This window comes from Photinus pyralis, unplaced genomic scaffold, assembly GCF_008802855.1.
Source record: "Photinus pyralis isolate 1611_PpyrPB1 unplaced genomic scaffold, Ppyr1.3 Ppyr1.4_LG2, whole genome shotgun sequence".
NCBI lineage: Eukaryota > Metazoa > Arthropoda > Insecta > Coleoptera > Lampyridae > Photinus > Photinus pyralis.
In genome coordinates this window covers 16,675,596-16,693,889 of record NW_022170403.1, presented here as the reverse complement: position 1 = coordinate 16,693,889, position 18,294 = coordinate 16,675,596, and the positions used below count along the sequence as shown (strand labels likewise).

General features: G+C 34.7%; 1 protein-coding gene across 6 annotated transcripts in view; it reads left to right on the top strand.

The window, feature by feature from the left end:
* The window catches only part of LOC116163770, a 93,218-nt gene that overhangs the window by 65,781 nt on the left and 9,143 nt on the right, over positions 1-18,294 (top strand). The window contains exon 1 of one of the 6 annotated variants that reach the window (XM_031477880.1): positions 10,231-10,472. The exons of the other annotated variants lie outside the window; for them this stretch is intronic. Coding sequence (XP_031333740.1) covers positions 10,385-10,472 — 88 coding nt within the window. The 5' untranslated portion in view covers positions 10,231-10,384. Of the gene's footprint in view, positions 1-10,230; positions 10,473-18,294 lie in introns of those variants that run through there. 6 annotated transcript variants of the gene reach the window in all.

Below are 18,294 nucleotides of genomic sequence, written 5' to 3'. Positions count from 1 at the left end.
GGCGTTTCGTTTTCCTGAAAATTAGGAACGCAAATTCTAATAATTAAAGGTTCACACCTTCACTCTTATCTACATAATAAATTATAACATCGTCCAATGATATGTAAAGTTCATGTGGAGATACATGTTGCACTCGTATTACACAGAAATACCCACCTACTTCCTATATAATATATAAAACACAATTATACTTTATATTCATTTATACCTATGTACTTACCGTTGGTAGGATCCTTATTCTATATTTATGTATCAGGCTATCAATAGAAATGAAAAGACACACTACCGAATTGAAAACCCAAACTTTGTTATAGTATGGCGTTTGATTGAATTAAATCGATTTATTGATTACTTAACAGTTTTTTGCGCATTTTTTTGGAAAGTAATTTTATCCATGGTAGGTATTCTAATGAAAAGTCTCAACGAAAAGAATTGATTTCTACCAAACACCATCCACCTCCCCTTATCGAGATCGGTTACTTCATCGGTACTTTACCTGATTTTCGCAATGTACGTATAATTGCATAAGGTATTCCTAAATGTGATGCAAATACGGAAGGGGCTAATTCTTGGTTTATTTTATGACTAAAAGTTTATATAAACATTCATAGTTCCGCAAACGTTTCGTTACTGATCTACAGGATGTTATAACTTCACCGTACACTTTATAAATTAAACCTGTAATTTGTATATAACACAAGATACAATTTCAAATGCGAACTGTCAAGACTCTAAATAAAATCAAGAGATTATCCAAATAAAGCTAAGGTCATTTTAAAAATTATACATTCATTTGGCTAAGTAGGTGCCTACCGAAAATTGTATTTTTATTTCTCGACAACGGTCGCAAATATGAAAAAATTACAAATTACCAAAAAGTTTCCAAAGAAATCATAAAATCAAATTCTTATGTCGTTCTATGTACCTAACCTGGTCTAGATTATACGATAAATCGAGAACGGAAACAATTCTGTTCTAGATGAGGTTTTCAACAATCGATATTTTATTGTAATTAGAAAGGTATGGTTATCATTTTAAGCATCGAAGGACCATTATAATTTTGTCGTTGCCGTACATACTGCACCATGTAGAATTCTTTAAAATCGATTCTTTACGGTTAATCATTTTTGATCTCCACGTATTTTCGAATAAAACTGTTGGATATTTTTATTACCATATTTAGTTTATCTCAAAGTTAATGTAAAAACCTATTTATTATTGGTGCATAGGTAGATAGGTACCTGCTATCGGTATAGGAACCTCTAACATTATACGATCTTGTAATTTATGAATATATATCTAATGATCGCTTATTTAGGTACTAATACTCTTATTTACACAAACTAATTTTTTACCTAAAGTAGTTCTATATAGGGTGTCTAAAATTGAGTAAGATAATATCTATCTTTGTTATTATTACCCATACTTACAGATTCAGTTAAATTGGCAAAATTGTGTAGTTTTTGATGCGGAGGGATATTTCGATGCGATATTTTGAAAAAAAGTGAAAATCGTTATTTTTTAAAAAGTTCAGATATTTTAGTAACAAAGAGTAAAAGTTGCAAGATTCGATGGGATAAATTCAATGCACGCAGAAAAAATTTTTCAAAATGGCGGTTTTCGAGATATTGTCATCAACTTCATCATTGTAAATGGATGCCGTATTGGATTTTTACTCATAGCATTGAATTTATAACTTATAAATTCAATGCTCATAGTTTGATACATGTTTTTTTTTCTTTCCAACCATATACCGGGTGGTGCCCAGCGCGACGCAGCATAAGGATTTCAATGGTAATTTCTTTATAGTCAATTACTAGCTCCCCTAATTATTTTAGAGCAAAAGTCTAAATATGTTTCTTTTAGAGAAAAAAATACTGCATCTGCTCACACTTTTAGTTATAATTTTCCGTTTTTCAAAAAAATAAACTTTCTATAGAACATACGCACCCAATTTTATTCCATTCAATGCAATTAGTCTAGTCATAATACAAAAATTGACAATTATTTGTTACTTTCACACATTTGCGCATACGCCATTCTGCCCAAAAGCTTTCCAGCTCTTCCTTTATGTCTAAGAATTTTGTTTGATTCGGATTTCTGATGCCCCAAAAAGTGTGGGGTCATTTTTTACCCCAATGCAATACCTAACTCCCCATATGTATACTTTTACAATGCTTTTACTAACGTGGTGATTATAAAAAACTACAGTTCAGCTTCAGCGCTAAATTTAATATTTAAGTAAGAAAGTCCGTAAATACGTAAACAAAATAAGGTATCATGAAAGCACTAAGTATTTTGTTATATAAAAATATCAATTCACAAAACTGGAACGAACGTAAAAATAAGAAGGTAGCTACGTAACCTGAAATAAATGCAATTAAAATCTTATCATTTATATACGGATGTAGACGGATTTAATTTCACAAAGTGTGGGCGGCTAAAGATACATGTAAATATGACTCAGATTCTCGAGCAGGTAGTCGTATTAAATGATAAGGCGGAGTCCAAGCGTTTCAGCAAATGACGACTTCAATGACATCTGTTAGCTTTATGAAAGAAATAACGGCAAGAGACCCCAGCCTTAACGAAGACAGCGATGTATGGCACAATATGATTCTTTATTATGTCATTTAAAGGAACCATCAGCGGTATTCTGACATTTTGTCAACGCCTACTGCATTAAAATGTTAAAAATTATTTATTTTATAGGAAAAAGACTTGTTATTATATTTTTAACATTTTGGTGTGGTAAGCGTTGACAAAATGTCGAAATAATTAATTATACCTAATAAAGAACTCTATTGTGCGATACATCATTGTAGTGATTTTAGATTTAATTAAAAACGAATCGTAATGAAATGTGCTACGCGTTTTTAATTCAATTTGACGGTAATTTTAGACATTTTTATATCATATATTATTCAAGTGTAAAATATTTCAGCTAAGATGATGGAGTGATATTCAGCTCCGAAATCGATAGCTAAAAGAAAAAATAAAGCATTATTTTATCGTGTTACAACACGTACCTACTTACCACGTTGTAATGTAATTTATTAAGTGACGTTGCGTATGGCAATCTCACTAAGGCCCATGTAAATACGACATTCAGGTACTGCGGTGGTAATATCACAGATTTGGTGGTAATATGCAGGTAAATAATAACGAAAAAGTAATCCAGAACAGAAAACGATGAGAACTTAAGAGAAAAGTATGAGGGAACACTGAGAAAACTGCGAAAGAACACTGAGAGAAAACAAATCCTTCAAAAGTACGTATTAAAAATAATCCTGAGTGATAATTAGTTGCAAATATAAATCCGTTAAGCGATTCAATGGAGCAGTCACAAACACATCAGACATATTGTGATGGCCACTCCCAAAAGTCCTTATTCAGGTAGACACTTAAGTCAAATAAAAGCAATGGCGTATCGAGAAAATAATTTGCACATAACCACTGTACGCCGAAAAAATACAAGCGCACGCAAGACCAAATTAAGGAAGGGATAGAACAAAGTGCAGAAAGGTACAAAGCATGAACTCTAGCGACAAGAGAATGAAGTAAGGTCAATGAAACGTATAACATTCGGATAGCCTCTACCGGTGAAAATAAAGAACTAAAGTGATAACAAATGTACCATAAAAATCACTACATCTTAACCAAACGGATTTACAAAGGAAATATTAAGATGGCGTAAGAATATTGAATATAATTACAGTAACAATCGAATGTTAAATAAATTAAGATAAATGTTCAAGAAAATAAACGTTACACATTTCCTTTGGAAAAAGGCGATGTGTCTTGAAATAATATGTGGCAGTTTTTTTATATGTACAAAGTACATATTGTATTGACTGCCCTTTTTCATTACGAATACAACGATGTACGGCACACAAAAAGAAAACAAAGTTGGAAACTGTTGGTTTTAACAGGATGGTGTACCGGCGCATAACACCCTAATCGTACGACAATACCTCTCGGAAAATAAACAAATATTTTTTTTATGGTTTGTATCTGTTGAAATAACATCAGAACAATAAAAAGAAAATCGGCAAATTTTGGTGTTTCTGACATATCTTCGGAAGTATAATAAATATTGCAATTTAAACGTGTGAATGTGCATATTTTCGGCATATCTCTGCTTAGGGAACAGATAGATATCAAAATGCGGTTTTTACTGATATCTTCACTTTTTGATAATCATATCGCTCCGTTTGAAATTTTCGAAAAAACCTGCAAAATTTATGCAAATGTCCTCTATTACTCATCACATTTACTAAAAAGACTGCATTCATGTAAAATCTGATTACACGAAGAGAGCTTTTTACCTAAACTAAATCCAAGTACGTTCCACTCTTTAAAGAGATTTTCCCCCTTCCATCAAACAAATTTTTTTCTTTCAAATTTGGAATTTAACATAGAAATTGCTGTAGCTAATTATAGGAGTACAACAAGTAGAGTATATACCAAAGGATTAATGTGTGACCTAGTCGTCGGGATTAAACCACAATTTTAGTCCCTTGATATATTATAATATACTATTTTTGCTTACCGTTGTCAATCATTGTTATACTGGTATTCGTGCCAATTTTAAGTAATTACAACTCGCGTATATGTATAAATAATAAAACTACTTATGCCCGTTTGCACCGACGAATTTAAGCGTAGCTTAAATCCATGGCAACCATTGTTTAAATAATCGTTGCCATGGATTTTAAGCGACCCTTAAGCTAAACCCCGCTTAAATTTGTCGGTGCAAACGGGCATTAGTGTTCAATAACTTTTAGGAGATTTAGTGTCACTAGACAATTAAAGTTAATTTGTACATACCTGAATTAGGTGTCAATCGCATAAAAATAATTGTATGTTTCCCCTTCTACCTACGTCAAAACGCAATCGAGGGAAAAGGCAGATGATGAATGAAACGGGATCGATTTGTAGGGGCCGCAGTTTCTATAGTAACGGAAAATCACCTTCCTTCCAAACGGCTCCCTCTGCCACTCAAGCGTCTACACGTATCGTGAACAATGTAAGCATAACGTACGAAAACGACACTATCTTAAGGACTGTCTGCAACAACAAAATACGTATGCAATGGAAGTATCTATACGTCGATATAATTTCTCGTCAGTTTCATATTTTACGTTGCTCCAGGACACTTGAATAAAACGATATTTTGAGATATACGTTTATGCAGCTGATCTCCTATCTCGTAAAAGTACTTTCCGATAATGTTCGGGATTAGGGTTTTAGTCCCCCTATATGGCGTCTATCAACTGAATCGCAGTTATGTGTAATAAATCTCAAATCGTAACGGTCGATAGAAATACAACTTCTTCATTTAGGGGAATTAATATAAAATTCCTATATTGCTTTAAAAATAAACAAGATTAAAGGGCCTTTTGATTGAAAATTCATTATTTATGTGCAAGGACTACTTTGACGAACAGTAGTATATTGCATATTGTTGTTGACCAGAACAACTATTTGAAATTAACAGTATTTGTTATACCAACACGAGCCTACGGGTGGAGTGTCACGGGCCAAAAGAGTGATTTTAATAGTTGTGTAAAAGTAAAATTTCTTTGTAAATGGCGGTGCAATTTTCAATACAATTTGGATTTCCCGTGCGATTTTTGTCCATTTTGTGTTGTCTAAAGGAAGCGTAGAGAAAATAGAATGATCGTAGCGAATTCTATTATTCAAGTTTATTGTGTGCCTTCACTCCAGCATCTTGGAAAATTTCTCATAATACACAAATATTGCTATTCTGTGTATTTATCATGATACTGTATTACATCGTTGCTGAACTTATATACAACAAGAAACTACACCCTTTCAAAATTGCAGTAGGTAGGTATATATTACATAACACGCGATTTCGTGCCGTGTGACACATCCTGCGAAAGCTAATGGCATTCCAGAGATACATTATTAACTTTTTCTTACGAGTCACTAAAAGTCTAAAAAGTTGCGAAAATAATGTGACAAACGCTTTATGTTATTGTTACACTTGGAAGCCACGTGCGCGTTTTGTTTTGTAATGGCCCAAAGGTTATGAGAAAACAAAAGGTGCGTGTGTGTTTTGCTTTCGGATTTATTTTTCAAGTTAACTAAATGCATAATTAGATATACTTTTCACGGCGACAGTCTTTCTCATGTTCATCATTCATAGGGATTTCGCAATCCATATATATTAAAAACCAAACTATAGGCTCACCCCTGTAGCTTTGATAAAATTCGCGATATTGTTATAAAAGCTAGATAAGTGAGAAAAGTTCCACAGTTTGGACGAATTATTCAATGCTCCGTTCTATGGTTAAACGGAACATCGATATTTCCAAGTTTACCAGGTTGATTGCATTTCTAAAAACATTTTCGAAAGGTAAGCAACCAAAAACAGTCACAAATTCTGGACTTTGACCAAATCACTCGATTTGTTACGGATGCACCGGACCAAACATTTCTTGTCGTAAAAGTAACTACAACATTTTCATCAAATAAATATAAATCATTTTAGGTGGTACTTATTAATGGGTTCGATATGATTTTGGTTACTGTCCCTAAAACAAGAACAAATGTGTCTCGATTGTTCCTGATTACGAAACACTATTGGATATAGGGTATATGCTGATCTTAAACCATCTACCTCAAGCAACCGCAGATTTTTCTTCCACTACCGTAACGGGAGGTGTACAAATCAATTTATCGGAATAAATAAAATAGGTCGGATACCAAAGGCAATAGCTAGCTACTTTCTTACAAATACTTAATGCGGAGCTATTTTCGAGACTGCTTTCGGATCATCCGCTTCTCATTTAGCTAACAGCGGTGGCGATCTTTTAACTATTAAGCGGATGGTGGCTGGAAATCTTCCACCGTAGCTGAAAGTTGTGTAAAAGGTTCATTGAAAAAGAAAATAGAAATTTCACAAATGTTTTCAAATCAGCATTGCAGATTGTATCGTGCTCAAGATAGTTTATAGACGACGATATACGAGTACAAAAAACAATGCGAATTTGCAGAATCGAGTGGAAGATCGGCGAAACTGTGCAAATGAAAAGCTCTGTAATATCGCTGTCCGAAACACACTTACCAGGCGTAGTAGGTAACCATGCAGTCGAGAATTGAGTGATAAACTTGAATGTTTATAATAATTGCTCCGTGAAAAAGTAGTTTCTAGTCTTTCGTGTAATTTTTACTTTTTGGTAGTTAACTTAAACCTTAATTAGTTTGTAATTTTGCATTTTGTACCATTAAATAATTTCGTTGTGGATTTCATCTGATATATCCAACTAAATATTTTGGTAGGGATTCCTATTAGTGCAGATAATTGCCAACTTAAAAACGGTGCGTTGATGAGAACATCAATCGAAATAGAAAAAAATCAAAAACAATCGTTTAATCTTTTTGTTTTTGCCGTAGCAAACCATAATCATTTGAAAAATATATACAGGTCGCTTCAAAGTATCTGGGTGAGCCTGAGTCACAGCGATCTTATTTGAAAAAATTATTGTTATTAAGTAAAAGAATTTTTGTAGTAATGTAAAGTGTATAACGAATGACGATGTTTGTCCATTCACGACCTCCTACATTGAAAAATAATATTTAACTAATTTTTCAACCAATCTCTATACCCACTAGCTAGAGCAACACACGATCCATCAGCCAGTTAACATGTTAGTATAATTTGGGGGTACCACTTTTCCTTTTTACAGTGGTTTTGCAGATTTATTAAGATGCCAAAAACCATGATTATCTCAAAGCGGTAGCTAATAGAAATGATAGTCAATTAAAAATGGCGGATGTTGGGTTTTATAAAATCAACTACCTACCTATATCTCAGGAAATAATGATCCGATTTCAATATTCTTTTTTTTTTACTTGAAATCTTTTTGTGTTCTACAAACTTTGTCATAACTGTTAATAAGTAATTTAAAAAAAAAGTTTTTTAAAAGTTTTTCTGATTTTTTTCTACGACCTGTATTAATTGTGGTTTTCTGTAAGTGAATAGTGTCTATAACTACATACTTACCGATATAGTTACAGTATGGAAAAGTTTTAAATAGTAGCATAGGTTACCAATAAACAGTTTTCGTTTATTGCAGGAACTAGAAAGTAGTGACTAAATTAAAATCACAACGAAAACGAATGCGGCCACAAATGAAGAAGATTGCGAAAATGTGCAAAACGGGCCACATATACTCGTATGTATCATGTGTGCAGAGATATCACCTATAAGTGAATTGCACCCCAGAAAAGACAACGGGCAGCGTTATACAAACGCTGCATTAATAAGATATTTTGACCCTATACTGAACTATGAGATATAATAATAATAATAATAATAATATAATAATGTTTATTTCCAATGGACATAGTATAGAACAAAAAGAAAAAGAAAAAGTACATTCAGATTGGAAAAATGACCACTGCTCTTCCAGGTGGCCCTACATCATGAGATATGAACTTGAACTAAACATGGCATATGGACAAATACATTAACACTCACACGCTGATCACTCCTCAGAACTTCCTAAACCAAAAATGTATGTTAAATACAGAAGCCCCTTAAGCCATAATAGAAAGTCTAACAAATATGGGACGAACTCTTGTACACTGTGAAGTACCATCGTAAATAGAGCTAATTTTACCAATATCAAGGCTTTAAAGAAACTACAAACAGAGAATTCAGGTTCGCGGGCTTCTTCTGATAGTGAAAGTTCAATACCATAACAGATCCAGAAGCGATTGAAACGTGAAAAATCAGGCCTAAGAAAAACTGTATATGAAGACAATGCATGTTTTGTGATAAAGGACACCGATGCTCTTGAAGGTGATTGGGTTGATGAATAAAAATTGATTTTGCGAAACAAATGTTGTTTTCTTAGTTAGTCTTGGGATTTATTGAACGATGTGTAATAAGATGTAAAATTTTAGTATCTAAAATTGTAAAAATATACAGGGTGTGCACCGATTTCGTACTCTAGGATTACTTATAGTTTTCAATTCGTTTTTACTCATAATATCGTTCACCAAAATTTTATAGTCATATAATCCCTCCAATTCTGCCAAATTTACACAGGTAAGCGTAATTTGGTACACACTTGGTATACCTCCTTGTCCGTTTTAAAAACTATTGACACTGCTTTTGCCTTTTAAACACTAATTCTAGCAAAAAGTGATTTTCGATTGTGAAAGAGGAAATAGTTATTCGACATTGGCTATATTAATTATACTTTCGACCCAATGTGTGGTAAAATGGTTTCTTTTCGCTCCTTTTATGGAATTTCTACCTACTCGTTCAGAAAGTGAAGAAACTCGAGATAGAAAAGGCAAATTTCAAGTAAAATGATATACTACTTTAATTATGTTTAATTGGCCACTATATTCTTACACATTTGGTTTGTTCAATTGCAAATTGCAAAAATAATGGTACACGTTCCAAAGAAACTTAAATGCTCGAGATTGCAATGCAGTAAGAATGCAAATTTGCATTTTTTCTTCGACGAAAGGTGGAACTGTAGTTATATGTAACTATAATATTGTATCACGCCGGTGCTTAGATTGTAATCCGACTTGTAATCTTTGTCCATCCAATTGTTAAAATGTTAAAATTTATCAATAATGTCGATATCGATAATGCAACTCCTTATTTATAATTGCATAAATAGGCAGAGCACTCTAACACCTTATTTCTCGTTTCGTTTTTGCTACACCATAAATGATTTCCTGTATTTGCAGCAAAGAATTTATTTGCGCAAGTCTCCAATCGCAGAAACTCTTTTGGAAATTGTAATTATTTATCCCCCAATGCTAGACTAAAAGCAAATTACGCAACACAACGAGGCTTGCGGTAATTTATTCAGCTGTAAGGAATGTAGTAACGCGAAAATAATTTCAATTAAAGAGAGCCTTCAATTTAGTCCTTTAGCCCTGAGGATAAATGAAAATGTTTAGAGGTTTCGTCTTGAGAAAATTATCCATTCACTCTATCTGAAAGTTTTTTCATTTAAAATTCCAGTAATTTTGTTTGCTCCCTGCCGGCGCATACAAAGTGTGTTCTTATCGAGGTTCTTATGCAAACTTTGCCAACAAACTCTCTGAACTTTCCCCAAGATCCTACAAAATTGTTTGATGTACGATAACCCTTCACTCTTATTTAATTTTTATTATTCTTGACGCAGTGCATTAAACCAATTAATACTCTCATTGTTTTTTTTATCGATTAAGTAATGTGACTAACAGACTGCTTGCTCCCTAGGAAGTGTTGATAAACAGTTGTAAACAATTGGAAGAATGCTATTTGTAACTAATAGTGGGTTAATGTTTGTGTTATTCTTGTGTCAGAAGTTTTGTTTAACGTGTACATACCATCGATAGCATGAAATACGTGCAATTCCAATCACAGGGTTATCCACCCCCTACAAGGACTGTTGGTAAAGGTTACATCCACCGTTTTATACGTCAAGGTATGTTAATTGCATTTTATTAAATTGTAGTCGAAATTTGAATGGCACTGTAGCACTAATTAGATGATTCTGTTGATGACATAATAATGCCATTGGAGCTCTTTATCATTCATTTTGATTGTCATTGTGCCGTAGTTAACTAATTAAATTGTTTTTCAGAGCGATATCCTTTAAATTACCGACCACTATACGGCTATTAAAGGAGTATTAAAAATTTTATTGAGGATCTTTTACATTTTATTATGTATGCATGTATGATATCTAAATTAATAGTTACCGCACGCCTTTATACAAAGTTCATAGTTCTCAGCTTTTTAAACTGCCTCAAATTGGATTTCCAGAACAACAAAAAACCGCATTTAACATTTAGGGATGGTCTTTCATGTTTCAGTTAAATCTATCCGACAGATATCCTCTTGTTTAAATACATGAAACTTATCTGTCATGTAGATGGTTTCATAATTTTTGGGAACATCCGGTAATTGAAACACAGTAAGGACGGGTTTTTCTTGTTAAACTGATCCCGCAGTTAATTTGCATGGATATAAATGTATTCACATATAAGTTTAAAACTGAGACGAGAAAAACCGTCCGTATGAAAATTTTTTATATTTGCCAATAACAAATTTTCAATAATACCTTTTTGTCTATTTTAGAAGTAAGTAAGGGTTCATTAAGAATAAGGCATTTCCAAGGGATTTCATTTGTGAATTAAAAACAACGATCACTAATAATAATTGAGACTTAATACTTGATTATATCTAAATTGCGTTCCTCATTTATATTTATTAAGCGATGAAATTCGTGACTGCTTGTTGGAATTTGTATTGCTGAACTCACTTATGTTAAGGAATCATTAGAATGTTTCAGTAAGAAATAAATTTTGTTGGTCTCCCACACATCGAATATTCGGATAAATCGGCCCCTGTCTCAATATGGATATACTGTAGCATCTAAGACCTCTCGTATGGAACACCTCATATTTTATTGCAGATTTGGAAAGTACTTAGTTTTTCATGTAACATGTTATACCTACTCGCTTATTTAAACTTTGACGATTTCGCTGTTATAATCTCTTCCTCAAAATGTGATAGTTTTCCGAATTTTTTTTGAGAGAAACTAAATCGCGGCGACAGCGGATAAAATTTATATTGAGGCAGGGGCCAAGACATTTTCCACTGTCATATAATCATCCCCCGAGACATCCCCTTCACAAATTGTAGCTCTGAATAGCCGAAACTACAAGATTTCCACTGACAACAAACTAAATCACACATTCCATAAGAAAATTACACGGAAAAAACGAGTTGAAACTCAATTTTGTAGAAAAGACGCTTTTCTTCTAACCCAAATCTGATCTGCCATGTTAAAAAAATAATATAAAAAATATGGTTAACAAAGTTGTTTACTAAAAAAGTCGAGAAAAAGTGTTGGGTAGATTTGCAACTACAAAAAAAAAGAATGACACACGAAATCACGACCTTCGCGTTGGTGGGCCGTAGAAACCGCCCTGAGGTGAACCACGGAAAACCACATGACTTATCTCCCGCATGCCTTCGTCAGTAATTGGTACCGTCCTGTCACCGTTTGGCGATCTTGAGGACCACCTTACGGGGCCCCCACAGCCAATCCGGAAACCTCGCCGGAAACATTTCATCAAGATAGTCCCCATTTTGTACAGGAGCTCCATCGTGTTGAAAACCATTTATCGTCTAGCGACATTTTCCAAGAGTTTCACTAAGTCGCGACGCAGGAACGTTAAATAGCGGTTACCCGCCCCTCAAAAATGTAAGGGCCCAGAAGGTGTTGTCCCAGTATGCCATCCCAAATATGGCATGCGAGTTTTCATCGGCGTAATAATGAAAAAATCGAAGTTGTATTTTATATTTGAGATTGAGAGTACAGATAGACCGATATCATCCATATTTTGTTTGATTCGGATTGCTGGTGCTTCAAAAGGTGAGTCATACTTACTTCAACTTCCAAATAGACGAAGAGCTGGCTACGGAAAAAGTGAGTTATCGCTACATAGCTAATTTTTTGTGTAAAGTATGCTGATACATAGTGAAGTAGAAAAAGTCATGTCTGGTAGCGAGATCCCGTGGCTTAAGGCCCGCAGGGGCGGTCAAATTTGTAAAATTTTAATAAAACTTTTCGACTATATTTACTTCTGGCGCTTTTATTTTGAATCCGGCGCAAAAAATGGACTTTCTAAAAATGTCATCTACAATATCATTTCCAAGAAGTGTCTCAACATTTCTGCTTCATTTCGGTGACGTTCCCCTAGTGTGTACAGCTCATTTCCAGATATTTGGTTATTTAATCGACTTCGTACCACTGCAGTAGTTATATAAAGTTAGTAGCTTTAGTTGTGTATTGTACCTTGATATTTAGTTAATCCTAAACATACCGAGATTAAACCTCTTTATTGCATTGCAATCAGATGCAAAAAGTGTAATTTGTGGGAAATTTATTTCAATGCATTCAAATGTTCATACCAACGATAGGTATATTCTTAATGACTAACGAGTTTAAAATATTTTTCAGTTTTTATAGGAAAGTACACAAGAATGCCCGTTACATTTGAAACACAACGAGGAAACATAACATTAATATTCCCCCTTAGAAGTATGGACTATATTTAGCACCCTCCCAAGGAAGTTCTTTGTGCGTTATCATTATATGACCAAGTTACCGATTCGTTTCGTTAGCAGTCAATATTTTATATTTGTTAAAATTAGTATGAAGTCTACCAAGAAACATGTAGGAAACGTTGCTGTACACACACCAATTTACTGTAATAGTGAATTAAAGTTTGTTCAATATTTTCATTCAACTTCTCCGTTGGTCATACTAAGGTATTAATAGAAGTACTCAAAATAGAATCAGCATAATCCTAGACTGAGATAGTCACGTTTGGCACTGATGCGTAACGTCTCTGGTCTTATTTATGGGTCTGCTTTTTAAAAACAGCGAAAAAGAACACGAATTGAAATGACTGGCGCGCAATATTAACACAGCATAAGAATAACTACTTTAAAATAGTTCAGTACGAGGTTCAGTATGAACTAAACACCTTTGCTTTGCTCAAAGATCATTACTACATGATCTTTGTTAGATTCATATGGTTTTTGAGCACGTAATAGTTACTGCAGAGGCCGGGACATTTCGCCGAATGCCCACAACGCCGACACGATTTTTTGAAGGTCCATATCGCCGACTAGGGACACTACGCCGACCGTGCCCACATCGTCGACAAGTGTGCAAGGGACACAACGCCGACCATGCCCACTTCGCCGACGGACACTACGCCGACCGTGCCCACATCGCCGACAAGTGAACAAGGGACACTAAGCCGAACGTGACCATAACGTCGACTCATACAACACTTCTTAATCAAGCTGGACGGTGTGCAACACCAAGTAGCTTTTGACGTTAGGTTATTGTAGGTTCAGAATATTTTTTTTAACTTTTTTCGAACTACAGACTCATACGAAAATTCTTAATCAAACTGGACGGAGTGTGAAGCAAAGCAGCTTTGGATATTAGGTTATTTGTAGGTTTAGGACATGTTTTTTAAACTTTTTAAAATGCAAACTCATACACTGGACAGAGTATGAGGGGCCTGGATTTTCGAACAGTCGGCGTTGTGGTCACGTTCGGCTTAGTGTCCCTTGCACACGTTTCGGCAATGTGGGCACGATCGGCGTAGTGTCCGTCGGCGAAGTGGGCATGGTCGGCGTTGTGTCCCTTGCATACTTGTCGACGATGTGGGCACGGTCGGCGTAGTGTCCGTCGGCGTAGTGTCCCTAGTCGGCGATATGGACCTTCAAAAAATCGTGTCGGCGTTGTGGGCATTCGGCGAAGTGTCCTAGACCCTTACTGCATATAAGCAGACACACTGTACGTGGATACTGGATAAGATATCTGCGAAAGTTTAGTTATTTGATGCCCTTGTTGGTGTCAAGGGATGATCTTCAAATAACCACTTCATGGACATATGTGCATTTACTTGGAGTTATATCGATCTTAATTGGGCTTCACAGGAAAGGCGTCATATTTTCGCGAGATTGACTGCTATTTACTTTTTTAAAACGCCGAATTTTATCGATTACAGGTGGATTGTCTTCAAAGCAATGGTTGCATACACAAAAGTGTTCTTTCTTTTATTTACAAAACCCTCGAGAAAACCAATCACTTTCACAGGTAGGCGTATGGTCACCTCATTTAAATTAATCTCAAATTAAGCTCGTAATCTGTTTTTATTACAAGACTGGTTGTAGTAAGTACCAGTTTTTATCTTTCTGTTTAATTAATTGAGATACATATTTTATTACCTACCAACGAGCTTAGTTTTCAATATAACTTCTTGCACTAATTGAACTCCTTTAACACTAATAAATTCCATTCGCCTTTAATACCCATATTATTTCGTTATGGGCCAATATTTTCTAATTTAATTTTATCTCGAGTATGTTTCAAATAACGATGCTCTTAACTTAAGTAGAGTTGCAGTTGAAGATACTATCTTTTTAAGCATAATGCATGCAGTCATTACATGCATTTTTTGCAAAGGGTGACAATTATGCTGTGAGCAGAAACTGTCAACACATGTTACATATTAAATCAAACTGGACCTACATCGAGTCCAGATAAGTCACCGTTCGAGTTATGGCATGGCAAGGATGCTTTAGGGCGAACTCGCTTCAAAATTTTTGGTACAGGTTTTTTTGTACATGTATGTTCCCAAAGAGAAGCGTAAGAAATACGATAAGAAAAGTGTAACCGGTCATTTTGTGGGTTACGATGGTGATAAGGATGGTGGTGGTATGGATTGGAAAGAACAGTGGTTTTAAGTTGTGACGTCCTTTGTAAAGACGAGTCAGTTGTAAGAAACCGGCAAGCTGCAGCAGAGGATGTAGACGTGTGATCAGTAGAAACTGAGGGAGGAATTGTACAATTGTAAATGTCACTTAATGCACGCAATAAGCGAGGTGATGAGATTGAGAGGGAGATTCCAATTCAGAAGGAAGTTTCTACTGATATTAATCAAGATTTGCCAGTAAAGTGGCCGAAATTTGAGGATGTTATTCGCAGAGAAATTAAGAGGCCGGAGTATTTGAACAACTATATCTACTTATGGCAGAATCGACATCTTTAATGGAGCAGTAATCTCCAAATATTTCGAGAAGTGGTTACAGGCCATGCAAGCGGAAATTGATGAAAACCACACGTGGGATTTAGTCGATTTACCATAGGGTAAGAAGAAAATGGGAAGTCGCTGGGTATTAACAACCAATTTAAGGCTAGATTAGTAGAAGAGTAGGCCATATCGAACGTATAAAGTTGCTGGCATACCAAATGCCATTTATTTAAAAGCAGTGCTTCGTCTCCGAAACTATATATGAAAACATTCCGATATCTTCGTGCGAAATGTTGTGCTACATATTATTGATAAGTCTGTAATAATATCAAATAGAGATGTTATCACTCATATTGATTTGCTCACCCGTTAAGATAATTTCCGAATTTATTTCTTGGGGTTACGTTCTCCTACATCTTCGACAACTTTCACTAACATGGTGGGGTAGCATATTTTTCCTTGAATTACGTCTTCTAATTCTTCTAAACGTGTTGCGCTTGATACTACGCCTTTAAAATGAATGTATCAATATCCATCCCCATTAAGCTTACAAAATAAGGTTGCATGAAACTAACGGTTTGCTTTAAAAGGATCGCGGTACAGACAAGAAAATAAAAATTTACATAAAAAAAGCCGCCAATGGATGGCGATTACTGCATAAATTAATCACCTTCTAACTAAACAATGCCTGACGTAAAAAAACTAAAAACTTTACGCGCTAAGTTTAAACTGTCTGCATTTATTTTGGATCATTCGGTATTTCTTTTGCCAATTGTACTGTGAGATAAAAATTTATTTATGGGGTAATTAGGCTTTCGTTATAATCACCAAATTCTAAACCGTTCGCCAGTTATCTTGTACACAGACATCAGTTAGTCCCTGGACCATTGCCTACCTACTACTGAAAGCAGAATTGTTGTACACATTTGGACGGACGGACAGAAAGTTGAAAATCATAAACGCGCTTTGTCGCTCGTTAATAATCAAGATTCAAGAATTATCCGTGTCGAACGTGCCACGATCGTGGTGTTATGCTATACCATTGTATTTATAAACAATATAAATACCAATGGCTATACCTACTATTTATTAAGCGGCAAAGCAAAACGATGCAGGCTTTAGAGGAACACGATAACTGTCAAACGATTGGACCGATTCGGTGCAAATTTTGCATAATTGACCTATATACCACAAATAATAAGCGTATTGAAAATGAGTCAATTCCAATGACCTCGTAGGGTCACGCCTTTCTGTCTCTGTCAAACACTTGAACCTATTCGGTTCAAACTTTGCACAGTTGACATATATACCACATGTAACAAACCTATTAAAAAATGGGCCAAATCCAATCACTTCGTAGGGTCATACCGAGGTGCTCTGCCGCTTTTTTAGATTTGCTTTAGGGGTTTATTCTCGGGTTTATTTTAAGTATTCTGGTATTGGGACAGATTTCCTCATTTTAGCTGCCTAAAAAACTTGATATACTTACCAGTTTTATTATTAGATAAACAAACCTTCTCGTTATAGGAATAATTTATGACATATAATGTTACTCTCTTTGTATTTATTTTGAAAGACTGCCAAAAAACGTCATGTCACAACCAATTTCGTTGATAATTTATTTCCGAAAAAGAATTTGTTAGTATAGAAAGTTGAAATTCGTTTTGTACATCGTGCGTAAACGCATTAGCCTTCGTCTCTCCCGTTTATTTTATCTATCTTATTTGCTCATTCAGTATCTAAATTGAATTGTAAAATTCGTAATTTAACACACTACTGAGAAAGGTGTGTTTACTTGGTAGTTACCTACATAATTACTAACAGTAGTCTCAAATCGACTCAAACTTTACACGTGTGCGACATTGTTTTCTGCTTTTGTTTTGAGTCTACATTCTGACTGGTATGGACCGACGTATGGACTATGCCCACTCCAAAACTTAATTTGAGGTGTTCAAAGAGAAATTGATCAATTAACAAAGGCTGAACCGCTGCAAGAAATATGAAAAAATTACTTTTCGATTATTTGAAATATAATATAAAATGGCGTGATAACTACCAACCTTTTGAACTCTTAATGGAAGTAGAATACATATTTGTTTTATATTTTTGAAAGCAACAAATGAATTTTTAACAGGAATCATTTAAGCGCTTTTGTTTTTTATACTAGGTATAACAAAACAATAATAGGGGTACTGCAGAATAAAACCATTTAATTAGTAAGTTGGAACGACAGCAGAAGATACATTTGACCTCTGAGCTAATTTGCGGACTCTTACTGTCGATTTTCTCATCATTTCCAAGCGTTATGTCAATAAAATTGGGCGAAAATTTCATGTGAAGTACGCCGACAATGACTAAATCGAAGCTGCTGTAGTCAACTCATTTCTTTCCCAGCATCTTAAACTTCCTGTGGGATATTCAACCAACCCAGTTGAATTTTTGCTATATTTTGCAATAGGACGAGACAACAAACGACGATGTATGTCTTTACGTCCTCATTCATGATTTATGTATTTTTCCTGTTGGACGTTCACAGAGCTCAATTTAAAGATTCTTGCCTGGTAGGTAGATGCGCCTTTCGTACTCTTATTTTGTGGCTTTGTAATTGTTTCTTTATACCAATTTCTAAATTTACCTATACTCGTTAGGTCAAAAGTACATTTCCAGTAATTGTTTAGA